An 18,210-nucleotide genomic window follows, 5' to 3' on the forward strand; every position below is an offset into this window, starting at 1 on the left:
AGGTTTCTGGTGAAAGGGGGAGGGTGTTCCAGGCGGAGGGAACAGTCTAGACAAAGGTTTAGTGGTGAGAACAGTGTTATTTCTTCACACTCCCTAAGCGTCAGTCCTGCTGATTCATTTGGGGCAACAAGGGAGGCAGAACTGACAGCCTATCAGCCCAGAGCTTTGCCACTTTATCTTTACAGGACCCAGGCAAGTCACTTCTTGCTAAGCCTCAGTTTCTTCGCCTGGAAAATGGGACAAATGTGTCTCCCTATCACTGGTTTGTGTCAAAGATCCATGTAGATCATGTGGGGAGAATGCTTAGCATGCAGCATATGAACAGGGTGGTTGTTAGGAAGGCTTGAGGGGTAGCTAAGCAAGCATCTGAGTTTCAATCAGCCCATCTGGAAAATGGGGTTTGAAGTGTCTCCATCTCACAACTGTGGATTTCACACAGCTGTGGCTGTCCAGCGTGGGAGCACAGGGCGGAGGTCGCACTGATGAGCTGGCAAATGGTTGGGGGGAGCCATTGTCTCTTTCCCGGTGTCCAGGTCTCCCTGCCCAGCACCATGTCTCTTGGGGCAGCTGGTTCCTGTAATACTGAAAACACACTAGGGAAGAGATCCAGGGCTGGGGAGCTGGATTGCCCCCAGGCTCTCTCTGTCCCATTCCTCCCCGCTCTGCATCCTGGAAGGCTGACTGGGGTGGGTCACATCATCTGGGCTCCCATGCCCCTGGCTCCCAGGACGACTTGGGACAATGGGGAGCCCCCTAGAAGATGGGGGAGTGGATTCCCCCAACTCTTTCCCTATGGAGTTGCCCGTTACCCGGCTCCCCTTAGGGCAGCCCGCTCTCCAGGCCTGGCTCTTCTGGGTCCCACTTTGCCCCCTTGTGGCTCCAGCTCTCCGGGTACCAGTCCAGGATACTGTACCAGCCCTGTGATTTCCTGGTTCCCTGCCCACTTCTTTGAAAATGATCCCTTCACCAAACTGTCTGAAATACCCCATGTATGGGGTAGCCCGGGTGGCTCAGCGGTTTAGCGCCGCCTTCCGCCCAGGGCGTGATCCTGGAGACCTGGTATTGAGTCCCATGTCGGGCTCCCTGCATGGAGCCTGCTTCTCTCTCCGCCTTTCTCCTGTGTTTCTCATGAATAAATAAAATCTTTAAAAAATACCCCGTGTGAGCATGCTGGCATCTTCCTGCTGGGACCCTGGGTCCCCAAACCGCACGCGCACACATTCAGCAGTGGCTTCTTAACCAATTTGTCCAAGGAGAGTCTGGTCTTTCCAGGGCTGAAGAGCTTAGTATTAAGTGGAGAGCGGTAGACACACTGGGTCCTCTCTACAAGCCCCCCTCCTCTTGGGCTGAGAACCCTTTTGTTTGAACAGTGGTATGTCCAGGACAGATGGTTGGTCCAAATAAGTCAAAGCAATCTCCATTCTTTTTGCCCCCAACTACTCTAGAAGGGAAAGGATCTAGGAAAGCTTAGGACTTTCCTCACTACCCTGGCAGCTGCCCTCCTTTGGGCCTTTGGGCCTGGTTGGGTGAGGGCGTACTGCTGAGTGCTGGTATGGCAGCCGTATGGTGGCCAGGAAGGCCTAAGCTGGAGGTGGAACTCCAACTCATAGGGGAACAAAGCAGGAACATAATCAAGAATAACAAGTATCCCTACAGCTTGGGCCTCCCTAAGCCAACTGTTTGCTACGTAGGACTCGAAGGATGCAGGTGAGAGGAGAGGTACATTCCACAAAGGCTCAAGATGGTCTTCTGGGTGTTCAGGGGCCTGGATGCCAAGCCTTGCCTCAGGGATCTTAGATGACTGTGGCCAGGCAAGGCAGAGGCAAGGAGAATGGGTCCCCAGTGGCCTGTAACCTGTGGGGCTGGGCAGGGAGTCTCCGGTGGGGCAGGGAGAGGGACTTCGGGAAATAAGTAATACTGGGCATCTCCTTAAATACCAAGATCAGGCATCTGATTTAGGGGGGGAAATTGTGCTGTGAAAATTTCTTGGATTTAAATGTCATAAAGCAATGAAGACCCTGCCCCTTGAACCCCATTCTTCCTCCCACCTCCTCTCTTGCCTTCTTCATTCCTGTCACATACATTTGACCCTCTCAACGCGGTTGCATGGACTATTGTCTGCTTGGGAACTTCCCCAAGATGTCTATGTGACCTGTGCCTTCTCTCAAAGGTCACCCCGAGAGGCCTTCGCCGGCCCATCAACCAGCAGTTAACTCCCTCAGCTTACCCACAGTTCCACAGATATTTTAATTCCTATTTGGTCTCTAGAAGGCTAATGCCATGAGGGGAGATGCTTTGCTGGTCTTGTTCCTTATCCTGTAGATGTAGACAGACACAGGTACCAGCAGAGTTTTTTGAACGTACAGTTGGTGCTGATGTGTGTCAGTGTTTAGGGAGACAGCAGAGGACCATGTTCTTATGCTGAAGGGTCTGGCTCTGGCACTAGGCAAGTCCAGGTTTGAGTCTCAGCTCTGTGGAATCCGGGGCAAGACTGGCTCTCTCTGAGCAGAGGAAGTCAGGGAAGTGGTGGTTCAGGCCACAGCAAGCCGCGTGGCGAGGCTGTGTTTTAGGAGGGGGCCCTGCCCTTGCTGGCTTCCTCTTCATAGAGAATTGGGGCAGTGGGGGCTTTTGTGGTCACAAGAGTGGCCTTCTTGGCAGACATGCCACATGGCTAGATGCATGCTGCCTGGGGAAGCTGCTACCAGAGCTGGCAGCTTAGGAGATGAATCTGGATGTAGTCTTCCCACTGGACAAAGAATAATTTGTCCCAGCTGCTGGATGGCCCGGGCATGCGGCCCGACTGTCCAGTCAGTGGGCTTGCTGGTCTCTCAATCCCCCTGTCACAGATGGGAGACAAAAGCCTGGGCTTGGCCTGGCAGTGGTGTAGCAGGTGTGTCCTGGGAGCCAGGGTCTGGCACCTGGTGACGGCAGTGGCTCCAGTACATTCTGGGGCACTGGTAAGGGGCAGAGGAAGGGTTTCCCCTCTCCTTGGGGAATAGATAGGCCCCACCTTGGGGAATAGCAAGGACCACAACTGATCCCATAGTGGCTCAGCGGAGATGGGAGACATGGGATCCAGGTGTTGGGATCATCATTACTGCAGTTCCTGTATTTCTTGGGAATGTTGGTCCCATTGACAGAGTCCTGGAACAAGGCAGGGCACTGGGGCTGACATCCTCCAGGGGAGACAGGAAGGGGACAAGCGGGTGAGGGTACAATGCTGGGGAGCCAACACCTACGGCACACAAATTTCACCCCTTCCAGGGTTTATCCACCTGTATTCCCTGGGCAGTCCACCCTGCCCTCCTTCCCTGCATCCGCCTGAGGGGGCTCTGTGAATGCACCCTGACAGGCACCAGGAACCATTCCTTGAAGTTGTCAGTTTATTTGCTTCAGACACCGATTTCCTCTGAAGCAGCCAGGCTGTCTTGGGGGGGGGGGGGCGGGGGGCACCAGCCCTCAGTGCCCCCGGGCCTTCCTCCGCACAGCCTGCACCAGCAGCTCTGAGTAATGTTCCAGCAGGGCATGCAAGTCTGGGCTTGCCAGGGGGCACAGTGTCGGTGGGGAGGGGGAGCCCAGGCCAGGCTGGGCCTGGGGTGGGGCCACATCACTCCTCAGCAGCCAGCTGTTGGCCTCTAACTGGCTATGGATCCAAAGGAAGGTGGAGGCCAGCTCAGTCCGTGCCTGCCGCTGCTGCTCAGTGCTCATCTGGTCGTTGGGGACCACCTGCGACGGGTACCGACCTTGTCAGGGGCCACCACCCAGCCAGCTCAGGCAGGCCGTCCCAGGGAGCCCCCCGGCCCACACCTCTGACCCCGGGGCTCGGCTCACCAGGTTGTAAAGGTCCATGGCTTCTTGGAAGGCAGTCTGCAGTCTGTGCACGATGGTGCTCACACTGCTCAGTTCAAGGGGAGTTGGGGGCAGGAAACTCAATGGCCCCCCAGGCTCCTCCCAGTGTCCAGGGCTGCCCTGGACCAGACTGAGCGCATCTGGGGTTAGAGGGGAGGGAATGAGAAAGACACCTCCGCTTTCCAGCTGGTCTCAGAAAGGCCAGGATGGCTGGGCTGCTCTCAACTGCTGTCCCTCCGCCTGGAACACTTCCCTTGGTCCCCTGAGGCTCACTTCCCTCCCGCTCTGCTCAAGTGCCCTCCTTCTCCAGATTGAAGCCTTTTCTCATTATCCTTCTCTAACCACTGCCCCCCTGCTTGTTCCCTAAGCCCTCTCTCTTATTTCTGTCCTTATTAGCACATACTCCTTCGTGACACACTAAACACTTTGTTTCATGTCTGGCCGTCTCCCCAGTTAAGGGGTCAATTTTTTGTGGTCTTGTTAACCACTGTGCCCCAGTGCCCAGGGTCTAGAACAAAGCCCAACATGTATGAAGTGCTCGCTAAAGATTTAAGTGAACCAATGGTGCAGCCCCCGGGGCCAGGTCAAGTGCCCACCGCTGGACCTAAGCCAGCTGTACAAGGGATGAGCCTTGCCCAAGAGTGGTACTCACCAGGGGCGGGCTCCAGGAGGGAGGTGACGCTGCCAGGGACCCCAGGCCTGGTCTCTGGAAGCGAGGTGCTGTTGGGGTGGGCAGGGGTGTTGGGGGACTCAGGGACCAGGAGCCTCGGGAGAAAGGTGGAACTGTGGAGCCCCAGGGAGCTTGCATCCACGGGGCTGGGGACTGGGAAGGTGGCTGTTGTGACGCTGGGCTGGGTGGCCACAGGATCCAACGGGGGAGGCGGCAACAAGAGCCTGTCGCAGATGCTCGACAGGGTCAGCTTCAGGCTGGCCCGGGCCTCGTGGTTGCCCCCCAAGGAGAGCAAGGCAGGTTCTCGGCCCTCGCTGTTAGAGCCCGGTGCTACCGTGGTGGGGATGGCCTGGAGCTCCTGGCCCAGGGACACCAGTTCCCCAACGGAGGACGGCCTGGGGAGGGGCCTGGCCAGCTCAGCCAGCACAGGGCCCTCACTGTCCTCGAGGGAGATGCTGCGTGACATCTTGGCGCGGGAGCTCGCAGCAGCCGCCATGTAGGAGCGGGAGGAGGGGCTGTGGACACCCTGAGTCAAGCCTGGAGTGGGCAGGGCTGTGGGCGTCAGAGGCTTCCCGTCAGCGGGCAGCACTGAGGAGGGGGCACAGGGTGCCAGGCCTGAGAGGCAGGGGGCTGTAAAGGAAGCAGCCAGCTCACTCTCACACCCCAGCCAGAGAGCCGATGCGAGGGGTCCACCCCAGGAGGCTGCAGGGGCTGAGTGGCCTCTGCCCATCCCTACTGCCCCATAGTTCAGATGGGCACCGGAGCCATTTGCTGAGATGCCCAGGGCTGTTTATCTGCAGATGGGGGCACTCACTCAGTGGGAACCAGGGCTCCAGGGTCTCAAGGGGCTCCTCAGCCTTTTTCCCAGTGAGGACCTGCAAGCACGACCAGGAGGTGGGGACAAGAAGGCCTCCTGCTCCCAGCCCTAAGTCCTGAAAGAAGTAGCCCCATACTCACACTGGTTCTGCCTGGGGAGGTGTAGCCAGCGCCTACTCTCAAAGGCTCTGCCCTGGGCTGGCTGCCCCCAAGGTCCGTGAATTTGACCTCTGGGGACTTCACCAGGTGCAGGGGCAGCTGGGGAGGGAAGGTGTGGGTAAACCTGTGGGAAGGAAAGCAGGGGTTTGTGGCTGGCCTGGGGGTTCCTGAGGGGTCACAGTCCCGCCCTGCGAGAGACAGTGAGCTTGGGTGGGAGGGGCACCTGCTCCTACCTGGATGTTTTCTGGAGACGCGAGAGGAACTGAGCTGAAATGCTCAGCCGGGGATTGAAGAAGTCTTCAGCCTCAGGGGCCTCCAAGTCTCTCAGGGATCCATGGAAGAGCTCTAGAGGAAGAGGCCAACGGAGCCCTCAGAATCCCTCCAGCCACCCAGCCCTGAGCCCAGGAAGACCCACAGACCAGCAGGTAGATCCCCAGAAACGCCATCAAGAGCCCACACTATGCCTGGGGAGCAAACACAGCATGGAGAAGAGCCTGCGTGGCTCAGTCCTGAGGATAAAACGCAAGCCCTTCTCCACCCTTGCTAGCCATGCAGGGAAGCCCTACCCACCCTACCCGGAACACCCATGCTTTGCCCAGCACTGGATGGCCTGCCCAGGCAGGGCCCTACCCTCGGGGTGACCGTCAGTAAGCGTCTCGAAGTGGTGGCGGAGGAACTTCTCCTGCTCAGGGGTCTGGGGCAGGGAGCCGTTGGATATGCCCAGCACCTCGGGCTGGGATAACTCTTCTGTGGTACCTGGGCATCCTGGGGAGAGGTGAAGGGGAGGCGAGGGGGCGGGCAGGAGAGAGTCGTCAACACCATGAGTCATGGCAGACGCCCAGACAAACAAGCTAGACGCCTAACAATGGAGAGAGCTGGACTGGCCCATCACACACCCTGCTGCCACTAGACCGAGGAGAGGCTAATGGCTCTGTCTCCCAGCGAGGAAATGGAGGCTCAGTGGGCATCAAGTACAGGGCTGATGTGGGGAAAGTGATTATACCTCATGACCATCCCCCAGCCAGTCCTACACCCCGTCTTCCCCATATCTGGCCCCTGCTTACCTGGTGTGCGGGGCATCATCATGTTAAACCGAGGGGTTGGCCGGGGAGGGGACGAATGGATGGTGGTGAAGCTGCACTCCAAGTCGGCCTCTGACTCCCCCGAGTCTGGAGAGGCAGAGCAGGAGTCAGGAGTCCAAAGCCAAGCCCTTACTGGGTGAGTCAGGTAAGTGGCTCAGCTTCCCAGGGCTTCAATTTTCCCATCTGGAGAACGGGGGTTAATAATATCCTCTCTCCATTTTTATGGACCAATAAGTTCTTTGAGGAAGCGGCAGAGCTGGGCTCCTGCCAGTGAGCAATAGGGCTCCAGAATCCTCAGGTAACAGAAGGGACCCATGCCTGTCTCTGTGATAGACTCTGAACTTCAGGAAGACGGAGTCAGGTCACCATTAACACCCAGAAGGGAGCCTGGCTGGACCAACAGATTGCTGCAGGGTCTCTGCCTATCCCCACTCACCTTCGGGTGGGCTCCGATCCTTCGAGCTAATGGAGGAGCCTCTGAGGTAGGAGTCACCCTGCTGGTCTCTGGGCTTCCCCTTCATGTCCTTTGTGCAGTAATCGCTGCAGTGGGGGTGAGAACATACTAGTAGTAAAGAGCTGGCCCCCACCCTGAACCCCCAGACATCTGTGCCCTGCTCCTACTGGGAGCACGGCCTAGCCTCTCCTGCCTCCTGCGCAACCCGGGCCTACTCCACTCCCACAGGCCTACTGGGAGAGCAGAGAGCAATTCTTCCGGGGCATGCCTATCAGCCCAGGCCTCCCCTCTCCAACACCGTAAGGCTTCCCTTGGTGCAAAGGACACCCACCTGTCTGTCCCTATGACTGTCACCTCTGCCTCCAGGGAGTAGATGAGTTCACTGTCCTCAGAGGACTCCCGCTGTAGGGGCAAGAAGGAGGGGTGCCCACAGCCATTCTCCTGGGGGCTCTCCGACTGTGGGGTGAAGAGAACACAGCCATCTAAGGTAGCCATGGCAACTGGGGCCCTTTGGAAGCCAGCAAATGGGCCACCAACACCCACAATAACAGGAAAGATGTGCTGGCCACTCACGGGAAGCCAGGGCCTGGCCCCTTATGTGCTCATCTTGAGCTCATTCTGTGCTCCTCCTGCATGACCAGTCAGCCCCTTTACACGTAAGGAATTGGTATGGCTCCAACCCTCCAAGAATCTGTTTGAATGACGTTTAAGAACAAACTAATCCTTGGTGAGAGATGAGAAGACTGCTCACCACAGGTGGGGGTACTGACGAGGAGGGGCACGGGGGGGGGGGTCTTCCAGGAGGTAGAAAAGACTCTACATTTTGGCCTGGGTGCGGGGCACATAGGTGCATACATAGGTAATAATTCACCAAGCTGTATACCTAGGGTTTGTACACAAAAGCGCATGTGTATTATTCCACAATAATAAAAAAAGAAAGTTTGTACAACAGAATAAAAACTAATTTTGTTTGGAAAATAACAGAACAAGAGCTAAAGTTGCTTCAGGACTTCTGAGGGCCCAGGCCCTATTCTCAGCACTGGATTCCTATCAAAGCCCTCTGGAGGCTTTCTTTTTATGACCATTTTTTAGAAATATATATATATATGTTATCTTTTTTTAAATGACCATTTCTTTTTTAAAAGCAGAAGCCTAGACAAGCCTTGTGACAAGTCACTACACAGCCAGGAAGGGGTAGGGCCAGGGCTCTATTGCTCAAATGCCCCCAGCCAGGTATAGGCCTGTTCTCGGGCCCAAGCTTTTAACCCTCAAGCAACCCACCCCCAGGCTCCTAGTCTGCCCTGGGAAGTCTCATTTACCCCAGGGCCTCACCCTCTTGCCCCCAACCATGTCATGTAATCATCTTTCACCCCCTAGAGTGGGATGGGTTAGCCTGATTTTCTTTTTTTTATAAATTTTTTTTTTGTTTTATTTATTTATGATAGGCACACAGTGAGAGAGAGAGAGGCAGAGACACAGGCAGAGGGAGAAGCAGGCTCCATACACCGGGAGCCTGACGTGGGACTCGATCCCGGGTCTCCAGGATCACGCCCTGGGCCAAAGGCAGGCGCCAAACCGCTGCGCCACCCAGGGATCCCCTAGCCTGATTTTCAAAAGGAGACTGCCGAGGCCCCGAGTCCAGGGTGGGCAGTCACAGTGCAGGGCCTGTGGGCTGGGCTGGCCGATCTGTACCTCACTCAGCAGGCCCGCCAGGCTCTGGGGCTCCACTGTATCCAGAACAGAGTTCTCCAGGCTCTCAAGCTTCATGGGGGTGAAGTAGCAATCCAGGTCCTGGGCATCCAGGATGGTCTTGAGGGGCTTCTGGTCAGCCCGCTCTGCCCAGCGGCCATGTGGCTTGTAGCTGCGCTTGGCATGGAAGGCTGAGCCATCTGTCACATCGTCATCTCCTAGCTGAGGGTGACAGGGGATGGTCAGACAGCTGGCCAAGAGCTCACCAACTCCAATGGGGCCCAGGGACTCTGCATGGACTCCATCCAGTCTCTTGGCTTTATTTTTTAATTTTTATTTATTTATTATTTTTTTAAGACTTTATTCACAGGAGACACACAGAGAGAGGCAGAGACATAGGAGGAGGGAGAAGCAGGCTCCCTGCAGAGAGCCCAATGCGGGACTTGATCCCAGGACCCCGGGATCACAACATGACCTGAGCCAAAGGCAGACGCTCAACTGCTGAGCCACCCAGGCGTCCCTAGTCTCTTGGCTTTAAATACCACTCAGTGACAACTTCCAGATAAACGTCTCCAGCCTGAACCTCTGTTCAATTACAGAAGTGCATACGCAACTGCTTTCCATCTATATGGATTCTTAGTGATACTTCAAAGTAGGCATTTGAAAGCAACTCCTGATCTTTCCCCCAGATCAGCTTCTGCTGCAGCCTTCTCTGTCCTATTCCCACTGGTGGCTCGGGCCCTAAACCTGGAGATCACCTCTCATCCTTCTATTGTCCCTCATACTCCATACTGTATTTCTTCAAGCAATTCTCTCAGCACTGCTATCCCAACAGCATCCAAGATATGGCCACTTCTCTCACCCTGGTCCTGCCCAGTGTGGCCTCTGAAGAAGACTGGCTTGAGAGACAGTGGAGGGTGGGTGTTTCTGAGAACTCAGGCTCTGGAGCAGCCCTTGTTCACTAATTCCTAGCTGTGTGACCCTGGACAAGTTACTTAACCTCTCTGGGCCTCAGTTTCTCCATCTGTGAAACAGGGATATGAAAAGCTCCTGTACCTCAGTGGGGATCAGGTGAGATAATACACATAAAAGACTTAGAACTGGGATGCCTGGGTGGCTCAGCGGTTTGGCTCAAGGCATGATCCCGGAGTCCCGGGATCGAGTCCCACATCGGGCTTCCTGCATGGAGCCTTCTTCTCCCTCTGTCTGTGTCTCTGCCTCTCTCTCTGTGTCTCTCATGAATAAATAAAATCTTAAAAAAAAAAAAAGACTTAGAACAGAGCTTGTGCAGAGTCAAGTGTGCTACGCATATTCACTGGCTGTAATTCCGCTTGTTGTAGTCACTGATAAGGAGGAGCCTGAGGTCTTGAGACCTGGTCTGCAGGGGAGGGGATGGCAGAGAAGATTTCCCTGAGGGAAAGGTTTTGATCTGAGGACTAACACTGTTACTGAAATAAATTGTCCAACCTAGGATGTAGGATTCTGCTGCCAGCTTCTTCTTTTTAAGGATTTTATTTGAGAGAGAGAGAGAGAGACAGAGAGAGAGAGCGCGCGACCGTGTGCATGAGCAGCGGGGAGGAGCAGAGGGAGAGGCACACTTCCTGCTGAGCAGGGAGCCCAATTCGGGGCTAGATCCCAGACCCCGAGATCATGATCTGAGCTAAATGCAGATGCAAAACGACTGAGACACCCAGGTGCCCCTCTGCTGTCAGCTTTTAACCCACCAGCTCCTAGCCTGCCCCTCCCCCAAGTAAACAACTATTCATTCAATCCTAGTATCCTCTTCGTCCCTTTCTTTCTCTCACATCCAGTCTCATAATCCACCGAAAATCCACCCATTACTGCCCACCCCCCAACCCAGCTCAGCCTCTAATATCTCCTGGATGATCCTAACAGCCTCCTCCCTGGACCCCTGCTTTGCCCCTCATGTTCACTTTTGCATTAGATCATGGCTTTCCTCAGCTCAGAGCCCTCCCTTGCCTCCATCTCACTCAGTGCCAGGGATAAAAATAAGTGGGGAGGACGATAAGGAGTGTTTGAGGAACGCAGTGCAGCCCACATGGTGCCATGCCATCTGGCCCCCATCACCTCTCTAAGCCCCTCTCTTCCCCCCCTGCCCTCATTCACATTCAACCCAGGCAGCTGGGTCTCCCTGCACCTTGAACATGCTAATAAGCACAATCTGCCTCATGGCCTTTGTCCTGCTTACTGTTCTCTGCCTGGAACATTCCTTCCCAGGACCTGCATTTCTCCCTTATTTCAACTCTGTTCAAATATAATCTCAGTGAGGCCTTTTTTGTTTGTCTTAAAGTTGTTTCCCCCTCCCCCCAACCCATGCTATTTTCCTTCTCATTTTTTTTCCTCTGCAGCATTTATCAACTTCCCAAATACTATGCATCTTACCTGTTTCATATGGATGCTGTCCATGTCCCACACTAGAAAATGTCTGCCTTGCTACCATATGTAAGGGTCAGAACAAGCCTGGCACAGGTGTAGGTGACACCTACACAGGTGTCACATGAATGAATGGGTGTCTAAGCTGAGACTGGAAGGATGATGGGGCTCTCCAGGGAAATGAGAGACAGGGAGAGGGATATGGGCTCCCAGAAGAAAAGCATGAAGGACAGCACCCCTACTTTGCCAGCCCTAGGTGTCCTGGTCTCCGGGCAGACTCACCAGCCGCTTTGCCCACAGTGGCAGTTTGCCATTGGTCAGGAGACACTGAGGATCTGGAGAGAGACATGGAATCCATGAAAAGAGACAACAACCCAAAAGACAAATGGGCAACATACATAAACAGGCAATTCTCCAAAGAGACAATACAAAAAACAAGAGACATAACAAATGATGCTCAGCCTTGCAAACAGTCAGGAAAATGCAAATTTCCATAGGACATCAAAACTCAAATGCTTCATATTACCAAGCATTGGCAAAAGCGTGGCAGGACAGAGGGCTTCACACTGCCAGGTGGGGCAGTAACTGGATTTGGAGGGTCCTTGGGGTTCCCTTTTGAAATAAAGTGTGTACTAACCCCATCGCCTGGGAGTGCCAGCCCTTGCCTCTGTCCTGAACAAACACTCTCACGTGTGCCTGAGGAGGCCGAGGAACAGTCAACAAGGCCATATTCACAATGGTGTACAGTTGGCAAAACCCTAAATGTCCATCCAGAGGTGAATACCTTAAAATATCCTACTATATGCTGTTGGTTGAAAGAGGGAGGCCTCTAGGGCGTCTGGGGGGCTCAGTCAGTTGAGCATCTGACTCTAGATTTTGGCTCAGGTTGTGACTCAGGGTTGTGGGATCCAGTCCCATGTTGGGAGTCAGACTCCTGATCAGTGGGGAGTCTGCTTGAGATTCCCTCTCCTTCTCCCTCTGCTCATGGTCCTGCTCTAAATCAATCAGTCAATCAAATCTTTTAAAAAAAGAAAGAGGGAGGCCCCTGTTTTGTATCCACTAACATACAGGTTGAGGTTTCTCTTTCTTTCTTTCTTTTCTTTCTTTCTTTCTTTCTTTTTTTTTAAAGATTTTATCTATCTTTCTATCTACCTACCTACCTACCTATGAGAGAAAGAGAGAGCGAGCACGAGGGTACACACATGGGGAAGGGCAGAGGGAGGAAGAGAAAAAGAATCTCAAGCACACGCCACACTGAGCGCAGAGGGTGACACAGAGCTTGATATTACGACCTGAACCGAAAACAAGAGTTGGACTGACTGAGCCACCCAGGTGGCCCCCAACAACATATTTCTGAGTGAAAAAATATACAGAATGATGTCTGCAGTAGAATATAATTTATGTACCTAAATCTGACATGTTCTGAAGGCTGTGTGCATACGTATAAAAAGTTCAGGAAAAGGCCTATAAGAATTCATACCAAACTGAAAGAAGTGGTCACCCTGGAGAGGACATGAGATTGGGTGTGAGGGTGGCAACAAAGAAAATTCACTCACTCTGATTTTTTTCCAAGGCTGAATTCTTTTTTTTTTTCCCCCCAAGGCTGAATATTTACATTCATGTTGCCTACTGTCTAGTCAGTCCCTATTGGCAAGGCCCCCACCCCACACTGAAGCACCTGCCCTCTCTCAGCTGGAGAATCAACGCCAATGGGACCCAAGAGAAGCCTGCAGTGGGCTTCTGGGCAAGTTTCCTCTCTAAAGGAGACTGTAGGATGGACCATCCTATGCAAGCAGCAGCCATCTTGCAACCAGGAAGCTTAAGCCCAGGGTATGTACAGAAGGGCAGAAATTTAGAGAAAGCCTGGCCTGCTACAAAGTCATTGAGCTACTACTATTCTCCCTTTTGCCTGAACAAAAGAATCTGTTGTCTTCTGGGGAAGAGCACCCTGTTTTTTCCCTGGGCCATCCCCTGCACCCCTGCCCACCCTCTTTGGTCAGGTGGTCCCAGTGGAGCTGAGTCAAGCCTCCCCCTTCAGGGAATACCACATGACTTAGACCTGGCCAATCACAGCCACTGGCTCAGAATTGGGCACCATGTCTCACGCCGGAACCATGAGTCACAAGCCCAGGATTCTGCTTGAGCTACTGGGAAAGAGATGCTCTTTTTTCTATCGAGTTTTATTATCTAGGGCTGCTGGGGGAATCTTTGCCCCAGGAAAGGGAGAGTCTGCCTGAAAACAAAGCTAACATGGAAAAAAGCAGAGCCATGAGACAGAGAAAAATATATTCCTTCAACATCACCTGACTACCAGGATCTGGCCATTGCCTGAAGCCAATGCTCTGATTTTCAGGTACATGAACCAATAAATTCTCTTTCCCCTAATGAGTCTGGTCGCTATTACACTGAAGGAGTTCTGACTGATAGGATTATTGAGCTACATTTCCAGGCTCTGAAAGTCAAGTAGTAGGCGAAACCCAGCAACGATCCTTACACTGAGAGTCCAAAATAGGGCCCCCTTGGATAGGTGCCTTTCCCAACCTGGGTCCGAGCTGTCTTTGGACGGGGTCTTCAGCAACTCTTCCGATTCACACTCTTCCTCCAGCTCCTCCTCCGTCTGCTCTCCAGGGCTTAAGGAGCAAATCTCGCTGGGCATGGATGTATAGGTCTCCTGCCTGAGGCCAGGAATGGGGGCAGCAAGGAAAGAAATAGGTAAATGGGGTGGGGGTGGGATGGACAGGGATCCGCCTAGGACTGAGTCCTGTGCTAGCTTCCATATGAACATATTATAGACTTCTGGTCAGGATGGGGCTGGGAGGGGCACCTGGGTGGCTCAGAGGTTGAGCATCTCCTTTTGGCTCAGGTCATGATCCCGGGATCCTAGGATAGAGTTCTGCGGGGAGCCTGCTTCTCCCTCTGCCTGTGTCTCTGCTTCTCTGTGTCTCTCATGAATAAATAAATAAATAAAATCTTAAAAAAAAAAAAAGGGGGGATCCCTGGGTGGCTCAGTGGCTTGGCGCCTGCCTTCAGCCCGGGGCGTGATCCTGGAGTCCCAGGATCGAGTGCCGCATCAGGATCCCTGCATGGAGCCTGCTTCTCCCTCTGCCTGCGTCTCTGCCTCTCTTTCTCTCTGTGTCTCACATGAATAAATAAAATCTTTAAAAAATAAATAAATAGGGATCCCTGGGTGGCGCAGCGGTTTGGCGCCTGCCTTTGGCCCGGGGCGCGATCCTGGAGACCCGGGATCGAATCCCACGTCAGGCTCCCGGTGCATGGAGCCTGCTTCTCCCTCTGCCTGTGTCTCTACCTCTCTCTCTCTGTGTGTGTGACTATCATAAATAAATAAAAATTTAAAAAAAATAAAAAAAAATAAAAAAATAAAAAAATAAATAAAATCTTAAAAAAAAAAAAGATGGTGCTGGGACACATCTGCCACATCTGTTCTGCTGGAAATGCCAACACAATAAGTAAGATATAACAAAGCCTGGGCTCAAAAAATAAGACAAACTCTCTAAGGGCCATAGCAATGTAACTGAAAGCAAAGCAGAGATTGGGGCTTGAGTACTAAGCTGCCACATTCTGTTCTGGAAAGTGTGTGTGTGTGAGTGTGAGTGTGCGTGGTAGGATGGGTAGCAATGAGGTTTTATCTTCTTTGGAGTACAGGAGCCTAAAACACGCTTGACAAGAGGTGGGCAGTGGAGGACACCGAAGGTAGAGTGTAAGCTCCAAAACCAGGAGCCAAGGGGAGCTGCCCATTCCCTTGGTACCTAGTTCTGTAAGACCTCCAATGCTACATAGGACAAGAGGCTCATGGCCTGGCCTGGTCCCTGTGGGGAGGCAGTGGCAAAGCCTCAAAGCAGAGGACAAGGACGGCTCCAGAGGCAGAAGAGAGGATAAATCCCCAAATCTCCCCCTCAACTGAGACCTCTATACTAAAATCCCTAACAAAAATTAGAATATGAATTCATGCCAAATAAAACCGGTCTTGTAGAGCAGAAAGACTTTGGGGAATAAGACACGTCAACTCCACAGGATGCTTCTCTGACTCTGTCCCTCCCCACTGCACACTGGGTCCAGAGCCTCCCCTTGGTCCCCACAGTTCCCTGGAGTGTCCCCACCACAGTGGGCACAGGCTCTCCAGGCACCCTGTTTTTCTACTTCAAAACCCTTCTCACATGTATTATCATAAATTTGTACTCAAAGTCTGCGAGTGTGCAGAGGCAGGGCCTAAGGCTGTCCTGGCCACGGCTGGGTCTTCAGCATCAGTTCTCACGGGGCCCAGGGTGGGGAGACATTTCTTTTCTCTAGCAGACAAATGGGGGACAGCCAAGTGACTACAGGACCTGGGCTGGCTGCTCTACCTCTCGTCCTTCCTGTTCTGCTGCTGCTGTTGCTCCCGGTGGTTAATCTCCAGCAAGTGCTGCTTCATGCAGTTAGTGATCTCTGGGCCCAGGTGCCAGATGAACACACAGCTGGAGGCCAAAGAGAGATGTGGAAGGAGCAAGAACAGTGAACATGAGGCCAGCGGAACCTGGAGCCACCCAGGTCACCGCAGCCAAGACCCCATTCATTCCCTGGCCCCTCCCGGAAAACACATCCCTGCAGCTTAGTGCAAGGGCTCCAGGCCACACTGGGTCTACATCCTGGGCAGGGTTCTGAGCACCCCAGGAAACCAGGACCTGTTCTGAAGACCTCAAGACTCAAGGAAGGGGTCTGGGGAAGGACCATAATAAATCAAAGGGAGTGACAAAAGGGACTTCCTTGGGCACCAGCCACATATCAAGGACTTTATACACTATCTTATTTGATCCTCACTGCAGTTTGTCAAAGACATGGGGGTCATCTTTTACAGAGGAGCAAACTGAGGCTTAGCACTGGGAAATGACCTGCTCAAGGTGCCAATTAAGTAAATGGCAGATCTGGGATTGGAACTCAGGGCTGGTGTGACACTGAGGTACACGCCATCAAAGGAAAGAATAGTAAGCTGGAACCCACAGTAGAGCTCTCTTAACGGACAGGTTTGGAGTTTGGTGCTCCTGCTGTCTGAGCCCCTGCACTCCCCAAAGCAATGGTCTTGCCCGGTACTAGAGGGAGGCCAGCCAGGGGTGGCCTCTAGGCCTTGCCCACCTGTCTCCAGATACTGTGATCAAGTGACGACAATCGTAGGTGAACTTCATGCTGGTAACAATTTCTGAAAGCAGAGGAGAGAAGCTGTGCTGGCTTTCTGACCCAGAAGGCTGTGTGGGGGCACATGGGGAGGTGTCTTCCCGCCACGGAAGGAGGCACACCCACCTGAATGACCAAACATCTTGGCAATGCACTCGCCTGAATAAAAGTCAATCACCGAGATGCTTTTGTCGGAGCAGCTAGTGGCCAGGAAGGTGCCTGAGGGGTCCACATGGACCTGCCAAGAAGAGGACCCACATGACAGTGCGGCTGCTTCCTCCCTGCGGTGAGGCCCGGGTCAAACATCACAGCCTCCACTGATGGATGACCCTCTTATGCCGGACACTTGGCACCGGACTTGTCCCAGGTAGCCCTCGGGACATACACCCTGGTTAGGATAGGAACTCCTGTTCCCACTTCACAGGTGAAAAAATTACCAAGCACCCCCCGTGCCAAGCATTGTACACATGCAAACTGATTTCTTCCAGAGAAGAACCCTACGATAGAGACTCTTTCTTTTTTTTTTTTTTTTTTTTAAGAGACTCTTTCTATCTGCATTTTACAGATGAGGAAACAGGCTTCAGAGGAGATGACCCTTGCCCAAGGTCACAGCCTGAGACAGAGCTATTAAGAGTCTGACCTTAAAGCCTAAACTCAAAACAACTCCCTTACTTCAGGGGCTCTGAGAAGGTTCCCCAACCTTGTCCTGAAAACGTGGCAGGGGGCAAGCCTAGTAAAAGAGCCCAGGCCTCTTTGTTTCCACCGTACTATGGCCACTCAAAACAGAAACCACTTAAATGTCCCCGTTTGAGGAAGGGCTCAGTAAATAAAGGTAAAACAGTCTGTGATGCCCTCAGCTCCCAAGCAATCTTGGTCAGCTAGGCCAGACTGGGTGCTGGCCAGCTTGTGATCCTTTGATCAGGTGCCCAGGAGGCCACAGGTCTCAGGTGGCCCATCAGGGTGGCAGACGGACAGGGGGAACATGTGTGGTTTTCACACTAGAGATTCTAGCTACTCACCTTCAGCAGGGACCCTTCGTCACCCTGGGAGCCTTTGTAGCACTTCTTCTGCTTTCCATTCACGGTGTTGTAGACTCTGGGGAGGTGGGGGCATAACGTGGCCAACGCGGCCCTGCCCACCTGCCCCCTCTTACATGTGGTTCCAGCCCTACCCACCAACCATCTTCCTCTCCCCTGGAAGCCTCTCGTCACCTCTTATCCCCATCTGATGCCTGGACTGAAATCCCATCTCAGGGAATGAGATGCTGTCTCAGGCTGACATCATGGAGGTTACATACTGGATATTCATTGAGTTAGTTGTCTGCTGAGTTAATGTCTGTCTTCCCTGCTACAGAGCAAGCAGGATGCTGGCACTCAACTTGAATGAGCAAGGCAAAGAGGTAGAGAACCTCTTTGTACACGCTCTCCCCATGCACACCCCCTTTCTCCCCTCTCCTGGCTCACTCCACATCCTTCTCAGTCTCACTTCAGATGTTCTCTCCATCAAGCCCTTCTTGATCCCCAGGTAGGATCAGGTGTCTCCCTAGGACCCCCCAAGTCCCGGCCTCTCCCAGCCCTGACCGCTCCATGCTGTCACTGTCTAGTGAGGCATCCATCTCTCCTTCCCTGGACTGTGAGCTCCATGAAGGCAGGGCCTGGGGCTGCCCTGCTCACTGCTGTCTCCTATACTATCCATCCCAGATGGGTGCTCAGGGAATGTAGGTGAATGGATGCATCTGAGCCACATCAGCCCCTCTCAGTCACCCCACATAGGTTTCCGGAGGGCCAAAAGGAACCCCCTTCTGGCCTGGAGGCTAGGCCTGGGTGAGCTCCGTTCCTAGGAAACACCCAATAGGTCCTTCCACCCAACCCAGCTGCCTCAGGGACCGAATGGGCAGGGGAAAGAGACTGACACCTCATGAGCACACAGAC

The 18,210-nt window shown here is 53.4% G+C and overlaps 1 protein-coding gene across 2 annotated transcripts in view; it reads right to left on the reverse strand.

Annotated features, from left to right (window-relative positions):
• Window positions 1-2,339: 2,339 nt before the first annotated feature.
• Window positions 2,340-18,210, reverse strand: part of WDR62 (WD repeat domain 62) — a 49,083-nt gene continuing 33,212 nt past the window's right edge. Inside the window, exons 16-32 of one of the 2 annotated variants that reach the window (XM_055310626.1) lie at window positions 17,299-17,374; window positions 16,406-16,517; window positions 16,241-16,304; window positions 15,475-15,585; window positions 13,655-13,788; window positions 11,396-11,448; window positions 8,723-8,941; window positions 7,362-7,486; window positions 7,013-7,116; window positions 6,559-6,663; window positions 6,125-6,259; window positions 5,728-5,839; window positions 5,477-5,618; window positions 5,334-5,394; window positions 4,502-5,149; window positions 3,832-3,989; window positions 2,340-3,726 (exon numbers count right to left, since the gene is read on the reverse strand). In XM_055310626.1, the coding sequence (XP_055166601.1) occupies window positions 3,460-3,726; window positions 3,832-3,989; window positions 4,502-5,149; window positions 5,334-5,394; window positions 5,477-5,618; window positions 5,728-5,839; window positions 6,125-6,259; window positions 6,559-6,663; window positions 7,013-7,116; window positions 7,362-7,486; window positions 8,723-8,941; window positions 11,396-11,448; window positions 13,655-13,788; window positions 15,475-15,585; window positions 16,241-16,304; window positions 16,406-16,517; window positions 17,299-17,374 (2,626 nt within the window). In that variant the 3' untranslated portion in view covers window positions 2,340-3,459. The remainder of the gene's footprint in view (window positions 3,727-3,831; window positions 3,990-4,501; window positions 5,150-5,333; window positions 5,395-5,476; window positions 5,619-5,727; window positions 5,840-6,124; window positions 6,260-6,558; window positions 6,664-7,012; window positions 7,117-7,361; window positions 7,487-8,722; window positions 8,942-11,395; window positions 11,449-13,654; window positions 13,789-15,474; window positions 15,586-16,240; window positions 16,305-16,405; window positions 16,518-17,298; window positions 17,375-18,210) is intronic. The other variant, XM_055310627.1, reaches the window with a different exon arrangement.

Source organism: Nyctereutes procyonoides, unplaced genomic scaffold (genome assembly GCF_905146905.1).
Source record: "Nyctereutes procyonoides isolate TBG_1078 unplaced genomic scaffold, NYPRO_anot_genome, whole genome shotgun sequence".
NCBI lineage: Eukaryota > Metazoa > Chordata > Mammalia > Carnivora > Canidae > Nyctereutes > Nyctereutes procyonoides.